Consider the following 18398-nt stretch of genomic DNA (forward strand, 5'->3'; position numbering starts at 1 on the left):
AGACTGACAGCTAACAAGATGGCTAGTATAGGCCAGAAAATTATGTATTATATAAGATGTATTATAAAAGGTCCTTAAAAATCACTACGAAAGGGGAGCCTGGGTGGCTCTGTTGGTTGAGCGTCCGATTTCCGCTCAGGTCACAATCTCGTGGTTTGTGGGTTCGAGCTCCGCATCGGGCTCTGTGCTGACCACTTGCTCAGAGACTGGAGCCTGCTTCGGATTCTGTGTCTCCTTCTCTCTCTGCCCCTCCCCCACTTGTGCTCTGTCTCTAAATGTAAAAAACAAAAATTTTTTTTAAATAAAAATAAAAATCACTATAAAAAAATATCAATACCTTTCCTTGAAAGATGACAAAGGTCAAAAGTTGGCAATTTATATAAAACATGGTCAGTAAATATATGTAGAACTGCTCATTATTGTTAGTAATCAAAATTGAAGAATAATGTTTGGTCCTTAGACGAATGAAAAATGTGATAATGACCATCGTTTTAATGATGAGAATATGGTTCAAGTCATATACTGCCAGAAGAAGTATAAATATTTACACAGCTTCTCTGGAGGATAATTTGTCAATACTTATAGAAAGCCTTAAAAAAATGTAGATATTCAACAATTCCACTTCAAAAGTATAACCTCATGGAAAACCATGCCTGCAAAGATGTATGAACAACTTAATGCATAAACAACCTCAATATCCATCAAATCAAGTGAATTATGAAATACTATAGAGCCAATTACATTCAACAGCAGATCAGTGTGTCTCAACCATATTAACTTAATCAAGCACAATGCTTCCTGCTACTCGTCTTCTACAGCTCCCACAAGCTCCATGTTCATTTAACTTTTGTCACTTAAGTTATAAAAGCAGACTGGACATGTTCTTCCACACTACACATGCACTCCTTTCCACTCAATTATTGCCCAGTTTCTTCACCTCCTTGACTGAAATTAACCTGATCAACATCAACAGATACAAAACTTATGGAGTCGCATGTGCAACATGATTCTAATTCTGCAAAACAAAAACACCCAGAATGCACACAGACACAGATTGGTCTTTATTCATAAGATGAGATGATTCTGAATGTTTGCTTATTGGGGGGGGCTCCCAAGTAGTCTTTGTGTTGACAAGGGGCTCAGTTCCATCTCACAAACCATGAGATCATGACCTGAGCTGAAATCAAGAGCCGGATGCTTATCAGACTGAGCCATCCAGGTGCCCCTGAGATGGGATGATTTTGGATTTTTATCTTTTTCTTTGTGAAAATGATACAGTTTTCATACTTTTCATGATAAACCTATTAAGAATAATCAAGAATTAAAAACAATCTCTGAAAGAACATCATTTGACATTCTGTAACAGCTAATTCTAAATATAAATAACTGCACTGTGCTTTTACTAATAACTTCCTTCTTTTAAAAGAAACTTTATGAAAATGTAGGATTTACTTTGCTCCCTGAACAAAACATAACACATTTTAGAAAAAATTAAAAATGTATTTTACCGTAATCTCATATAAGTGACAATGGATATTTTTTAAGCTGCTAAATAGAACACTAATAAAATTTAGTTAGTGTTTATTAATGATTCTTTAATCTTGTAATATATTTGTAACAAGCAAACATTTGCTTTTTATTTCAAAGTGGTTTAAAAGAGTTTGACTCTTGTAGGGTGGCTGGGTGACTCGTCGGTTAAGAGTCCAACTTCGGCTCAGGTCATGATCTCACCGTTTGCAGGTTTAAGCCCTACGTGAGGCTCTGTGCTGACAGCTGAGAGCCTGGAGCCTGTTTCTGATTCTGTCTCTTCCTGCCCCTCCCCTGTTCATGCTGACTCTTGTGTTCTCCCTCTCCCTTAAAAAAGTAAACATTAAAAAAACTAAAAGAAAAAAAAAGTTTGAGTCTTGTGAAATGACAGAAATGGTAGAAAACAAAATCAATTCATATCTGATTAACAAACCACTATCAATGCAAATATATGGAACTTTCTAGAATAAAGCAAGATAAAACACAATCGATGTAAACAGAAAACAACAACAAAAAAAGAAATTTCTATCACTTTCTGATCACAATGATGGTGGTGGAATATTTCAAGATTTTTCAGCTCCTATTAAATATTAAGTTGTGCCCCTTCGCTGAATGCCTATTATATACTATACTAAGCAACACACACTTTAGACAACTTAGACTCTTACGGAGTTGGTTTCCTCTCTAAACAAGATTAACACAGAGATTGGTCTTTATTCATGAGATGAAATGATTCTGAATGTTTATTTTGAGAGAGAGAGAGAGAGAGAGAGAGAGAGAGAGAGAGAGAGAGAGAAAATGAATCCCAAGTAGGCTCTGTGATGACACGAGGCTCAGCTCAATCTCACAAACCGTGAGATCATGACCTCAGCCGAAATCAAGAGTTGGACTGCTTAACCAACAGCAGATGGACCCCACATCTTTAATGTCCAATCGATCCACATTATTTAGACACAACATGATATGGCTAAACATACAATGGCCTGCAATCCAAAAAGCCGAATGTTAGTTTCTCAAATTAGGAAACCTGCAACACCCTGTATTCTGACCAAGTTATTTATTTTGAAAAGAGCAAAAGGAGTTATTTGAGAAAGAAACCAACTTCAATAAATTCTGAAACCTGTACATACAATTCAATTACAATATGGAAAAAATAAAAAAGATTAGTTCAACACACTTAAGGTACTGAAAAAGTAAAATACAGTAAAGACTAGATATAACTCTATAAAATAATGTTCTGTCTGATACAGATGCATTTAAAATAGTCATTGTAAAAAGATTATCAGTATGTATGTTGGAATAACCTGCCTGTCAGTTTGGGGGTGGGGAGGGAAGGTAGAGGAGGGGAAGATCTCTAAATTACATAAAGCAGAGTAATAAATTTCAATCAGATATTGAATTGAAATGGGAAAATATGAAATATGGGTAAATGTCTAAATAATTTAGAGGCAGGAAATCAGCAAACACAAACAGAAAAAGTAAACGAAACTTAAAGGCAACCAATCTACAAAACTGAGAAACACAGCCTCCTGAAAGAACTTACTCTCCTCACAATACATGGCCTATAACAAATCAATTTATTAAATACACCATCAGAAAAACAGGACATAGAGGAAACAATTTTAATTACTGGAAGTATCAAAAGTTTAGGTAAAACTAAAATCCAGTAAAAATACCTTTTTTAATCACCAATTTGTCGATTTTATTTCTTCTCTGTATTTAGAAATTTTTGGTTCAAGTATAAATTCGTAAAGTTTACTGGAAGAGAATTGGCCAATACAACTTAAAAATGCTCACAACCTTAGATCCAGCTACTTAACTTCTAGAAGGTTCTAAAGAAGTAATAGGTGCTTCAAAGTTTCAACTACAAGAATGTTTTTATAGTGTTATTCATAACAGAAAAAGGAAAAAAAAAAGATCAGAAAGCAAGAAATAAACAATCTAGGTAATCTCTAACAATAGAGATTACATTAAATAAACTTCAGTACGTCTGTAATGGAGTATCATGTAATCATTAAAGATGAGGATTTAGAATCTTTAACATGAAAGGTCTTTACATACAGTATGTGAGGAAAAATAACATACCACCCTAAATATAATCTCATTTTAGAAAGACAAATCTTTAATACACACCAAAAGTGTTGGGTTTTGTTTGGTGGAGTTATAGGTACTTTCTTGCCCCCTGTCCATGTCTCCTAAATTATCTACAGTGAATATGATGTTTTTAATTAAGAAGGAGAAATTACTTGTGAGAAAAATACAATTAAGAAGTGTTGTATGTGTGAGGTTGAGAAGATGGCAGAGAGAAGAAAAAGTAACTTCTAAAATTCATGGGTATTATTAGTTTCACAGATTTGGATCTTTTTTTGTTGTTTGGATTCTGGGGGGACAATATAAGAAATATGGACAATTCAAATTTCTGGGCAACAGGTAAAGTGAAAAAATTACTTTAATATGTCAAAAACATCCTTTCAAGATCTCATCCAGTGTTATGAAAAATAACATTTAGAGGAATCCTACTTTGTCTAACAGTTGTTTAGTGACATTCATACTGGTAACGCTTAGCAATCAGAAATGGTACTTTGATACTTCACTTCTGGAAAATACAATTCTTTTGAATTTTGAATTCTTTGAGCTGGAACTTCAAAAGATTAGTAGGTAGGTGACATGTGTTTGACAGCTGGTTGGATAGAAATGTGGACAATAGACGGCTGAACAGGAGAGGTGGCTGATGAATTCATGAACAAATAGAAATGAGGTATTTAGGGGCGCCTGGGTGGCGCAGTCGGTTAAGCATCCGACTTCAGCTCAGGTCACGATCTCACGGTCCGTGAGTTCGAGCCCTGCGTCGGGCTCTGGGCTGATGGCTCAGAGCCTGGAGCCTGTTTCTGATTCTGTGTCTCCCTCTCTCTCTGCCCCTCCCCCGTTCATGCTCTGTCTCTCTCTGTCTCAAAAATAAATAAATGTTAAAAAAAAATTAAAAAAAAAAAAAAAAGAAATGAGGTATTTAAACTCTCAATCCAAACTCTAACTTTTCCCTCAAGCCTACCACAGAGAAGACATCATTCGTTAATGGCTACTATTAAAAAGTCAAGATCAAGTATTTTCCCCATTACGATAAAGTAATGAAACTGATTTTCCTGTGTGACTTGTATCACTTAGGCTCATTACTTAGAGAAGTCAGATTTTTTTTCATATGTTAAACAATATGCAGCGTTGTGGATATTCATTCCAATTTATACAGAAATTAACTATTACCAACTTCACTAGCTATGTGATCTTAGAAAAGTTATCTTCTCTAATCTCAATTCATCCATAAATTGGTAATAAATTGAAACACAGGAGGTGTGCACACATCTTCATTATTTTGCTGTGAAGATTAAATAAGATTTTGCGACTGTGGCAGAGAAACAAGACATGTGGATTCTAGAATTAAGGGTTCATCTCTTTATTAAAGTGTATGACTTTGGATGATTAAACCTATTGTCTGGGACCCCAGTCTTTTTATTGGTAAAAAGAGACTGCTTTACCAGGGGCTGTAAATTTGGGGCCCATATACTACCTATCCATGGATGAAACCCAGGGATTTTGTGAACCTGGATGTGGTGGAAATTTAAATATTTTTTCCTACTAATGTCTAGCTGAAATTCAGCATTTCTTTCATTTATGGATATAGGTGATAAAACACCATATTAGCAGCATCCATCACTTTGTCACTATAGACATGACATGTTTTTAAATCACACCCCAGTTGTTATCCACAAAAACTTTTGTTTTTAATTTTATTTACTTTTTCAATTTTTAAAATATTTTTATGTTTATTTATTTTTGAGAGACAGAGCATGAGTGGGAGAGGGGCAGAGAGAGAGGGAGACACAGAATCCGAAGCAGGCTCCAGGCTCTGAGCTGTCAGCACAGAGCCCAACGCGGGGCTCGAACTCACAAACCGTGAGATCATGACTTGAGCCGAAGTCAGAGAATTGATTGAGCCACCCAGGCACCCCACAAAAAACACTTATTACTCAGTAATAAGTGTTTTTAAAACCACTTTGAAACGTATTTTTCAATATAGTTTCCTTCCTAATCCTATGCTATTATATACAATTAAAACATTCTGAGAAGTCCACAGAACTGACCAGGCTACTGACGAAATCCATGACACCAAAGGTTGAGAACCCCTGCAAAAGCTTATAAATTTTAGCACTTAGTTTCTGTGAATGCACCATATACAAATAAAGCTCAATATGGGCAAAACAAATTTCACAGTTATCTCTGGTAGAGGAGGGTAGTAGTAACAGGAAGGACAAAGAAGGCTTCTAAAGTGCCAGTAATATCCCATTTCTTGATCCAGGGAAGAATTACACAAGTGTGTTTGTTTTGTGAAAATTTATAGAACTGTACACTTGTGATTCTGTGCATTTTTCTGTATGTATCATGTGATCTATCTTAAAGGTATTTACATTTAATGTATCTTAAATACATTTAAGATCTGTTTAAATGTATTTTTAGATATAAACTTGAAGCTGTATTATGGAGCTTTTATCCTTATCCTGGTACTGGAATGCAGAGAATTTCAATTCGACATTTTCTATCAAATGAGGTCCCCAAAGGACTTTTAAAAAAAGTAAAAGTGGGATCTCAGGCCTCCAGACATTCTGATTTAGTGGGTTTGAGACACAGTCCAGTAATCTGCATTTGAAATGCATGTTCCCAGGCAATTCTAACATTTTATTCTTTGAAAAACACAAAACTTAGATCAAAGAGTGAATGAAAAATGAAGACAGTTACGCCCGGTAGCTAAGAGAAGAAACCTTATTTTATAGATACTTTGATTTAAAATAAACCACACTGGATTTTCTTGAACTTCTCATGTATTCTTTCTATAATATTCCTGACAGATGGGCATCCAGATCTTGTGTATTTATTTCCATATACAAAAGAAACTAATCAATTCTTCCCACATAAATCCCTAAATATCAAGACTACACAGTCTCTTCTCCTGGCTATACAGACTTGGTTCCTTTGACCATTTCTCACCAACACTGCTAAATTTGCTGTTCTGATTGCTGCTCAGTAAATACTATGTAAAGCGAATGCTGCCACATCACCCTAGAAAAGTGGGTTCTCTCTTCACTTAAACATCAAAGTAAATCAACAACCCCTTTGTATGGATGATACCGAATCTGTTAAAAACAAATCTTGTTGTTTTTTTTTAAGTTTATTTATTTTGAGAGAGAGAAAGAGCAAGTGGGGGAGGGGCAGAGAGAGAGAGAGACAATCCCAAGCAGGTTCTATACTGTCAGCACAGAGCCCCACATGGGGCTCAACCTGATGAACCTCATGACCTGAGCCGAATTCAGGAGTTGGATGCTCCACTGAATGAGCCACTTGGGCGCCCTTAACAACATCTTGGTGATTTTGAGCTCCATTCTAGTCTTTCCAAATAATTTACAAAGAAAATACATATTAAACCCCTACCCATTTTTTTTTTTTTTTATTGGAGAGGGAGAGAGAGGGAGAGTTGAGAGTGCATGCACACAAAAAGGGGACGGGGAGAGGGAGAGAATTTAAAGAGCAGGCTCCATCCATGCTCAGCATGGAGCCTGACACAGGGGGCTTGATCTCACAACTGTGAGATCATGTCCTTGAGCCGACATCAAGCTTAACAACTGAATCACCCAGATGCCCTAACCCCCTACCCATCTTTTGTGATAAACATGATTTCTAAGATTTCTTCTATATCTTGTTAAGGAGTTTTGGGAATGCCACGTTAAGAACAACCAAAAAATGAGAAAAAGCCTAGAAAGTTACTAGCACTCCTAGAACACAGAAAACAAAGGCTCTATATGATAATCTAGGAAGAAATGTAAAAAAGGAACATCTCCCTTCTCACCTTTCTCCTTAATTGTCCCTTTAAAAAAAAAAATCTCCCCCCTACACACACTTTAACCTGTATCAGTCAGAAAGCCTCAGAGAAAAGTGAAGGTCTGAGCAATCCAAAGTCAAAAGAAAAATCAGCAATTTCAACAACTGCCGCCCACCTAATTTGAATACCCATAAAACGAAAGATCCTTTACAAAATACAGAACACCAACACCACCTAGTCTAACAGTTACTTGGAATCTCCCAAGAAAAACTATTAATATTTTCATTATCAACAAGAATATATCCCGCCATCTACTTTGTTGTCAAAAGCTATTACATAAAAGTTATGAAAACAGCAAGATTGTTCACCTATTTTAGGACATGCTATAAACATTGGACTGGGTATCAACACTTACTGACCACAGGACAAGTGGAATGCCTCATGGAAATCACCTTACTCTTGGGCCTTAATTTCCCTACGCGACCTGCTTCTATCACAGAGATTCTGTCAAACAGAAAACTATAGGAACGTATTAGTTATAAAAATAGTATTAAATGACAGCAAAAAATGTTTTAGCATCACCAGGGTGAAATATACTCGAACTGAATCACAGCCCTCTAAATGACTACCCAGTTTCTTTGTGGAACAGATGGACAGGCAGCAAGAGGTACCCGATAGGATGACAGGAAGGGGATCAGCCACACTTGAAGGGTAAAAGAAGTGAGACAGAACGGTGAGTTAAAGGTGTCAGTCTGCCGTGCCAGTCAAGTGAAGTTTAGAAAGGAACCCCGCCAGCCACCCAGTGAGAAGATAAAGCCACGAGAATGCAAATGCCACTGTTTTGTACACGGAGCTGGCATCATTATCAGACACTAAGAAAGGCTCACTGGACAGGCACCAGTGCTCCCTGGAATGTATGTTTAATAGCTGTAACTGTTAGAAGAAGCTGGACTGAAATTCGGAGATCTAAGTTCTAATTCTAGAGCTCTGCTATTAAACTAAGCAATACAACCTTTTGATAGAAACCTTTTCTGGGATTATCTAAAAACTAGAAAAAGATCATCTTTAAGTTCTCTCCCACTTTCCAAACTAGAACACTATTTTACAGATGTAACAGATGTGGATTCATAAAAATCTAATCTAAATATATTAGGTGCTGATATAAAGGTGCCTCTAGACGTAAGGCACAGACATTATCAGTGACGTAGGCGGTGAGTGTCCTGAAGACAGCCCTATACTACACACTCCATATAAGACAGGGCTTAAAAATGTGGAAAATAAATTAGGTAACAGGCACCAAATTAATATTAACAAGATAAAGTTTTGAAGGAAGAAGTAAATTATTACCTCATCATTATTTAATCCATCGCTTAAAACATACTGATACTTGTACTAAGTAATTCTCAAGATACACTACTAACCTGAGGTTCTAGATAATGCATCTATCTTGAATTCTTAAATGCAGTTAAGAAGGTCAGACACATGAAAAAGGAAGTCCTTTTTTGGTACCAATGATCCTTCTCAAAAAGTCATTTTGCTCATTCCTTGTTATAAGGGTATGTATCTTAAATATTAGCACTTTAGAATCTTCAATGGAATTTCAGAAAAGAATCAAAGGAAACCTATTCCTCAAATCTGGGGCCTTGTTTGCAAATACAAGTAAAACGTTCGAGCAATTGCAGTAACTCTGTGTTAGATCTTTTATTCCAATTTATCGTATTACTGACGGCCTTCGACTATTACTTTGAGTACACTTATTAAACCCCTACTAGATTTATCGAAAGCTCCAAACACCTTTCTTTAAAACAAAAGCTAAGTTGTAGACAGTCATTAACATCCAGTAAAAAACCAAAACCAAACAAACAAAAAAACCACTCAAGGGCAGAGAATGCCAGCTCTAACTTCTGAATAACAAAATTACCATTCATATTTTGGTTATCTAAGGTGAAAGGCACCGAAGAATATTAAAAGATGACGCGTCAGAAGTTTTGAGTCCTAGCTGTTAGTTCTGCCACACTAATCAAGTGGTCTGTTAATATCCTAACTTTCTCATTTGTAAATAGAAAGGGAAACTGTAATGATCTAAGGTTCCATTTCAACTCTAAGTATTTCAAGATTCCTATGGTCAAGATTTTAGTTGCTTGAAAATAGGAACAGAAAACTGATTTTGCTTCCCCCCTTCCCATAAGAACAGTCTTTGTCAAGAAAAGCTGGAGTCTTTTCATATTGTCTTCCAACCAAAAATAAATAAATAAATAAAAGGAGACATATTTAGTGTTTGTGCATCTTCTAATCAGACACTATTAATCATTTCTTTTAAAATTAAATTACCTACCTCACTGGGGTGTTGTGAGGATTAATTCATTAGTGTTTGTAAAGCACTTTGAGATCCTCAGGTCAAAGGCGCTATAGAAGTGCAAAGTAGTAGTATTATTACTAGATTCTTTGCTTATTTAAGGAACTTCACAATCCTTTAAAACCTAACTCTCTGTTATGATTTAGACATCTATTTGTAAAACCCTGCAATTTATGCACATTACTTTTAACTCTTTTTGGATATATAAACAGGGATAGGATGTTTCAAAACAGATGATTTTAAATAATGTCTAACTTTGATCTACGAATGGACAGAGAGAGTAAAGGAAAATCTAGTGTGACAAATTTTAACATAAAATCTTAAGTGAGAAATCTTGTCAATCAGATTTAGAAGTGTGCCTAAGCTGTACCCGAAACAAAACAAAACCCACTTTAATCTCAAGAGTCTGCAATGAGAAATTCCTTTCTTCAAAGAGAAAAGGAAAACAATTTTCAAATCAACTCTGCTTGAAAGGGGTACTGAGCTTATAAATTACATTACATGGGTATACATGCAATTGTCATTTAAAACAGTTTTATTTAAACCACAGTAACAGTATTAGTATGAACTGATGTCAAAATAACTCAACAGCTTTTTCTTTAAACTAGCCTCCCACCCCCAATTACACAAAGCAAACTAAGCATTGAGAAGAGATCAAAGCAATTTTGCTTTATGGGGTTTTAAGAGAAAAAAAAATGAGGGCCAAGGCTTCAAAACCAGTTAAAATCTTGAATTAACACCACTTCCCACTCCTTTCTCTAACCAAATCTAACAAAGCGCTGTGTTTTTATAGTCAAAACAACACACACACGCGCGCGCGCGCACACACACACACACACACACACACACACACACACACACAGCTAAGAGAAGCAGAGCCATCTATCCACTGGGATATTCTGCTTGATAAACATTAAGGAAAAAAAAAAAAAGTCAAAATCCTCTGATGAAATACTCCAGTGCAATACAAGTTCTAGCCCCCAAAGCAAACTGAAATTTAGATATATTAAACTTTAAACACTTACCTCCTGCTCCTGCTGAAAGATGACGACTCTACCACCTTTATCTCCTGTTGCTAGTAATTCTCCAGAATGATTAAATTCTACTGTAGAAATTATATCTGCTGTATAATTGAAACAAAAACAAAGAAGAGATGATTTTAGTTTTTCTTTCCCAACTTACACAGAACTTAGCATGTTTTCCCTAACACATTCCAGGCCTACAGATGAACCTACCATCAGAAAGAAATAAGTAAATCTAAGGTTCTTTCATGAATATTTTAGTTCTCCAAAAACACATTCTCTCTAGAATAAATCAGTATGAATCTACTGTAACAGAAATACAAATTATACTTAAATACTAGTGGTTTACTGGTATTTCACTAAAATCCTGAGTGTAATCAACGATTTGTGAAACATTTTATAATAGGACCATTAAACATTATAATAATTATCTTGATAATTTTCCTTCTTATATACTTTTGATAAGCTTCTTTATGCGAACCCAAAGGTGGCCTCTGAAACTAAAGCAGATATAACTAAAATGGGGGACATTTTTAAATGTAAAAGTAACTTTAGATGAAATTTTAACAGTCATAAATCAATAAATTCAAATTATGGCCTCTCAAACAAAAGTCTGCAAACAGAACACACACATATCAGGAACACTTTGTGCTATGCACCGTCAATATGCACAGCTCTTCTTGTGGCTCCCAAACACCACACAGGCTACTAGAAGCAGTCCTGTTACACCCGAAGTCAGTGCTAATTTCACAGTAAATTCAAATAAAATTATAGGGTATTTCACTTGCTTATTGACACCAGAGTCATTTTTCTAAGGGAAAAAATCTAAGTTACAGAATTAGGTATTAAGATAAAGCAACTACACTGGAAAAATTCACCACTGTTACTAACAAGTTCTTCACTATAAAGCATTATGCCAAATTAGGAAAGATTTCATCATATGCAATTTAAATAAACTTTTTTTTTTTTTTACAAGAGAAAGGCCATTTTCTGACCTATATTAGCTCACTGTAACAATTTAAGAATGTTGATTTGCTATAATAAAGACACTATACACCTCCAATTTTAAAAATTACTGACCAACGTATCTTTACTAATAACCTGTCCAATACTCCATTTTATAGTTTTCTTTTTAGTGATTTTTCCAAGAACAGCTTGATTTTGGAAAGCTTTCTTTGCTTCCTTCATTGTCTAGGTCCAAGGCACTTTACCTTTTTGGAATACTCTGAGAGCCTACTGAAAGTTACACGTGTCGTGCCAAAAAACTGCATGCTTAAGTGCACACAAAAATGTGCATGTAATTTCAGAAGGTGTGGACAGCACCCCACTTCCAGATTAAAAACCTTATCCCAGGGGTGCCTGGGTGGCTCAGTTGGTCGGGCGACCGACTTCGGCTCAGGTCATGATCTCGCAGTTTGTGAGTTCGAGCCCCACATCGGGGTCTGTGCTGACGGCTCAGAGCCTGGAGCCTACTTCAGATTCTGTCTCTCCCTCTCCCTACCCCTCCCATGCTCACGCTCTGTGTCTCTGTGTCTCTGAATAATAAATAAATGTTAAAAAAAAATTAAAAACAAAAAACAAAAAAAAACACCTTATCTCAGAAGCCCACTGTGGTCAGCGGTATCAGGAGGAAAAAATAAATTTAGTGTTCGTATATGTAACATAAAAGTGTGAAACAATATATCAGACTAATCTGTAAAGACAAACATTTATTATTTAAAAAGCCATTCTACTTTGCTCATCAAGATTAAGTGTACTCTTAATCCCCTTCACCTATTTCATCCATTCCCCCACCCACCTCCCCTCTGACATGCTTTAAGTGAGTACCCTCAGTTATTTTTCTTTTTCAACAACATTTTTTACTTGAAGCATACTTAAGAATACAGGGTTCTAAAATATATAAATATATACTTTAAAATATATTTATATATTTTTCTAATACATATATTCATATATAAATATGTACATATATATATACATATATATGTGTGTATATGTGTGTGTATATATATAAAACATTCCATCCAAGAAAAACAGAATACACATCTTCTTCAAATACACACAGGAGAATTCCCCAGTTAAATCACATAAAAAAGAGACCTAACGAATATGACAAACTTAAGAACCCTTGAATCATACCAAGTACATTTCCCAATCACAACGGCACAAAACTAAATATCAGCAATAAAACAAAGCTGGAAAAGCTACAATGTAATTATTAAATATTTAATATGTAAATATTAAACAACATACTGTTGCACAACCAATGAGCCAAATAAGAAATCACACATAAAAGCCATTCATTGGGTGCTCTGTATTCTGTAGTGAAGGTTTAAAAATCATAAAGAGCCCTGCACTTAAAGTACATTAGGGTACACTTTGAGAGAGAAAATAAATAGAAGCTACCAATACCAGACACAATATATGGAGTCACTTCTTACCTGAAGGTCAGGTTCTTTTTAAAATCAGGGAATAAGGTTAAAAACCATACATCATAAAAATTACCTTTAAATTCAAACCACTCAGACAAGCATCACTTTGGAGACGCAAATTCTTTCTGTTGTCAGTCCAGCTCAGCCAACTTCCCCCAGTGCATTGCTAGCTTATGGTTTCTTTGGCTAATGCACCAGATGAACTAGTTAATTTGCATACAAAGTCATGCTGCACCAAAAATACTTCTCTTTGAACTCTCAACTTGGTGAAATGCTCACACCTAACACCAACACCAGATTCACTTTCCTGTTCACACAATGGAATAACAGGCAGAGTTGGCTCAGTATTTAAATCACTTCATCTTTTTCCCAAATTGTTGCGTTCACCTAAATTAAAGAAATTACAACTCTTGTTAGTCAGATGAGCTGTTATGGCTGTAACTTACTAAAGGATAAGTCAATGATCAGTATAATTAGCCTGACTAGCTTTCCTGTTGAGCACTGGAAAGCAAGAGGGACTTGCTGAAAGATATGCTTAATTTCCAATGGGGGAGAAATCTTATCTTTCTAAAGTGACCTGGACAGGAGAAAAATCTAGAGATGATTAAGTCAACAGGGAGGTCATTATAATAGTACTGAAGAGATGTGGGATAGGAATGGTGGTGATAGGATTCTGTATCTATGTTATCCTCAGAAGACAGAACAAGAATCAAGTAATAAAACAGTAGGCTTTATTATGACACCCCAAGGTACTAAAGATAGTACTGGTTATAGCTGGTTATAATGCAGTCACTGAATATGTGACAGGGTGGGGAAGAAAAGAGGTGTGTGTCTGTGTGCACGTAAGAGAGAGAAGGGAGGAGGAAAAGAGAAAGGGAGGGAAGAAGAGAAACAGACTAGTGTTTTAGTGCAAACTGTAACAGGAATAAGATGACATCTGTTCTTACAACGGTCACTTATCCCAGGAATGGCTATTTTACAACTAGAACCCCAAAGTAAAGTGATGTCATAAATGCTTAATACTGAAGCAGCTTCACAGCAAGGGTACAAAATTTTAACAGGCACACTTGAGACAGGCCGAGGAATCCTAGAAACAAAACTAACAACCAGCCTATCAAAAAAAAAAAAAAAGGGCCAAGAACCAAAGATACTATATACCATAGAAGTCAACCCACTTTAAATCACTGAGGTAAATCACTGAGGAAGGAAAATATTGGGTGAAAGGCATACAACTTTCTCTATTTATACACACTTTATTATTATTATTTTTTAGCGTTTGTTTATTTTTGAGAGAGACAGAGTACAAGTGAGGGAGGGGCCAAGAAAGGGGGAGACACAGAATCTGAAGCAGGCTCCAGGCTCTGAACTGTGAGCACAGAGCCCAATGCAGGGCTCGAACTCATGAACTGTGAGATCATGACCTGAGCTGAGGTCAGACGCTGTATTGACTGAGGCACCCAGGCACCCCTCAATTTATAGATATTCTTTAAAAAAAATTTTTTTTTAATGTTTATTTATTTCTAAGACAGAGACAGAGCATGAGTGGGGGAGGGGCAGAGAGAGAGAGGGAGACACAGAATCCAAAGCAGGCTCCAGGCTCCGAGCTGTCAGCACAGAGCCTTTCAAAGCGGGGCTCGAACTCACAAACCATGAGATCATGACCTGAGCCGAAGTCAGTCACTCAACAGACTGAGCCACCCAGGTGCCCCCATTTATAGATATTCTTAATACATTGGTGTCTGTTATTTTTCATCTTGCTAAAAGCCAATGAACTAAGAGAAAATATGAGAAACAGCCAACCAAGCCACTGCTTAGCTGAACAGTGTAAAGCAACAAACAACAAAAATCAAAGAACAAAAACTTCCTCTTTTAAGGAAGAAAAAAAAAAAAAAAAAAGATTATTTCCTATGGCCAATAAAATGTTATTTCACAATGAAAAAACTGTCCATGTTAATCTTTTTATAAGAACATCAGTCAATTGCCCTACTATGCCCGAAGTCAACACAGAGCAATTTTAGGCATAGATCGAATTCCAGGCAACAGCACTTAAAAGGCACAAATTTTTAGTAAGAAAACTTAATATACACAATGTTTTTGACTCGTTAAATCTTATAAAATCAAGGATTAAAATGTATTCTATAAAATGGAATTCTCATTTCTTCCAACCCTTTCCTTTCTTTGTAAACCACTGGCAGCCAGGTTTCATTCTCGGAAGCTGAAATCACTGCTTTCTTCCGGGGGCAGAGTGGTGGTTGGTGGTAGTATGAGTGACAACAGTAGTATTACTGGTCTGCTTCTATTTCACCAGGCACAACATTTCTTGTTACCTGTCTTCCCTATTTCCTAAGTGGTATAATAAACAAAACAGGGTACAGCCAGAAAACTAACAGATGGTATATATCAACAGTAATTAACAAAAATTACTATATATTAGGTGAGCAAATAATTATTAGCTCTGACATGTGGGTGAGGGTGAGAATGAGGGTTAGGAGTTAGTTTCTGCTTCTGGCCATGAGGGAGAGACTAAGACAATCTGGACGCATCCTCTTGCTGGGAAGGACTAGAAAACGGAACAAAAATGTTGTCGGACTGTGAACCCTTAGACAAGAGAAAGAAGTGAGTCATATTTAACGCCCTTTACTTTCTGGACAGGGCAGTCAGACAGACAGAGCAGTCAGACAGACAGAGCAGCAATCTCAGTTGTGGAGACAGAAACTGGGGGTTATGGAAAACAGAAATCAGGAGGAATTTGAAGCAGAGCACAGAGAGAGGACACTTGGGTTCTTTAATTGAATCTGAGCATTTGTGGTGACACTCCACAAGGCCTAGAAAAGAACCACTAGAAAGCTTTTGAGGGCTCAGAACTATTAGGGGATCCCTACCAGCTGGAGTAGAGAAACCTCATAATTAATGAAGCACCAAGTAAAGTCTTCAGAAGAGCATCACCTTAGTAAGTGGAACTACATCAACACAAAAGACTGAATTTGTCCTAACAAAGCTAAAAACAGACTTTGAAAGAATCAAATGTATCTCAAGCAACTTAACTATGTGCTAGAACAAAACCCAATACTCAACAATGTAAATTCACAACGTTTGGCATCTAATCCAAAATCACCAGTTATGTAAAGCAGCAGCAATATGTGACCCATAACCAGAAGGACCCGAAATGGCAAAAATGATGATGGAATTAAGGTCCTATCAGACAAGAACCTTAAAACAACTATTGTAAATATGCTCCAGAACACAGAATGAATTATAAACATGTTGAGAAATGTAAGAGAAAAGACAAGGAACATCTAGAAATGAAAAATACACTACCTGAAATGAAAGATACACTGGGTGGCATTAACCAACTAGATACGGCAGTAGGAAAGATCAAGAACTCAAAGGGCTATTACAGGGGGGAGGAAAAAAAAAAAGCAAGAGCAAAGCAGGAAAAAAGAACAAAGACCTGACTTGTAAGATAATATCAAGTGTTCTACCATGTGGATCACTGCAGTCCCAGAAAAAAAAAAGGTGGAAAATACTGAAAAACAAAATAAAAAAGCCCCCCACCAATATGTAAATGTGAGCATGATGACACTCTATGTAGAATAATCACAATAGATCAGTTATAAGTGCAGACTTATACAGGTATACAATAGTGGTAACTCAAAAAACATCAACAGCCTTGCACTGGTGATGTGACTGGAAAATCATGAAGAATTCTTCGTAAAATTCTAGTATTTCAAAGTACAATGTTCCCTTGATTTACACAGCAAACATCAGTATATACATTAAACCCATGCAAAATAATATGTGATAAATAAAACAGATTTTAGGCTTAGAAAATATTAGTAAGTTTTTTCCAGCACCAAAAGCATTTGGCAGAATATTCTAAGTCATGCAGACCATGGGACGATTTTTTCTTGTTCAAGATTGTCCCGCAAACTGCCAAAGAGCTAGCACACTTGGCCCATGCCTAGTAAATGCCACTAATGCTTCCAACCACTGGTTAAATTAAGTGAAAAGAAATTCAGTATGACAGAGTTTATAATATGTATATAATGATAAAAAGTAAGCTAAAGACGTTAACAGCCATGAATCTTTCCACATATTTTTACTATATATATTTTAGGGTTTTAGAAATAAAGGAATTGACAAAAATTGTAACTACAGCAGAAGACTGACATCCCTCTCCATGCCTGACAGATCAAAAAAGGGAGAAGGGAAGAAGGGGGAGGGGAGGAGAAAGTATACACACTTGAAAGATCAAACTGATACACACATACAGAGAACTTTATACCAATACAGAAGAACATGTATCTTCCAAAGAGCTATGCAATTAAAAAACTCATACACTGAGCCACAGTCCCTTAAAGACTTCTAATTTCAAATTTAAAGACCACATTCTCAGGGGCGCCTGGGTGGCGCAGTCGGTTAAGCGTCCGACTTCAGCCAGGTCACGATCTCGCGGTATGTGAGTTCGAGCCCCGCGTCGGGCTCTGTGCTGACTGCTCAGAGCCTGGAGCCTGTTTCCGATTCTGTGTCTCCCTCTCTCTCTGCCCCTCCCCCGTTCATGCTCTGTCTCTCTCTGTCCCAAAAATAAATAAAAACTTTGAAAAAAAAAATTAAAAAAATAAATAAATAAATAAAGACCACATTCTCTAACCACAATAAAATTAGCTAAAGATTAAGAACCACTGATTCTAACTAACCACTTGATAATCTTACAACTCTAAGGCAAAAGATAAAAACCAGTATTGCAATAAAAATACTTAAAAAGATTTACAGGAACCTAAGTATAAAAATATTTGTTTTCTGTTTTTGTTAAAAAAAATAATATAGTGATCATTTTAACCAACTTAAAGAATAAAAAACCTGAAATCCCATCACTAAGAGATAACCGTAGATAATAACTAAACAGTCTTTCAACAAACATGTGCAAACTGTAAAACAGGTATAGATGTATTTACATGATTTGTGTAAGATCTGCAATGGGATTTAAGTCTTTTAATCACACAAACTGCTCTGTAAAAAAAGACAATCATCACTCTTAACCCCATTACTGATAGACTATGATTTTAGTATACATCCTTCCAAAGTTTGTCTATGTGTACCTTACATTCTCAGCACAAAAAAATAAAATCTATTTGTACTGAGAAAGAATGCTGCTTACATTATATCATGGAGATAAAAAAAAAGATATAAAGCAT

General features: G+C 36.1%; 1 protein-coding gene across 4 annotated transcripts in view; it reads right to left on the minus strand.

Annotated features, from left to right (window-relative positions):
- The window catches only part of PPP2R2A (protein phosphatase 2 regulatory subunit Balpha), an 86022-nt gene that overhangs the window by 24523 nt on the left and 43101 nt on the right, over positions 1-18398 (minus strand). For 2 of the 4 annotated variants that reach the window (XM_086703417.1, XM_086703419.1), the window contains exon 3: positions 10775-10869. In XM_086703417.1, coding sequence (XP_086559543.1) covers positions 10775-10869 — 95 coding nt within the window. Of the gene's footprint in view, positions 1-10774; positions 10873-18398 lie in introns of all 4 variants that reach the window. The other 2 variants (XM_086703416.1, XM_086703418.1) reach the window with 1 other exon arrangement.

The sequence above is a fragment of the Puma concolor genome, chromosome B1, assembly GCF_028749965.1.
Source record: "Puma concolor isolate L17-30 chromosome B1, mPumCon1.1.hap2, whole genome shotgun sequence".
NCBI classification, from domain to species: Eukaryota; Metazoa; Chordata; class Mammalia; order Carnivora; family Felidae; genus Puma; species Puma concolor.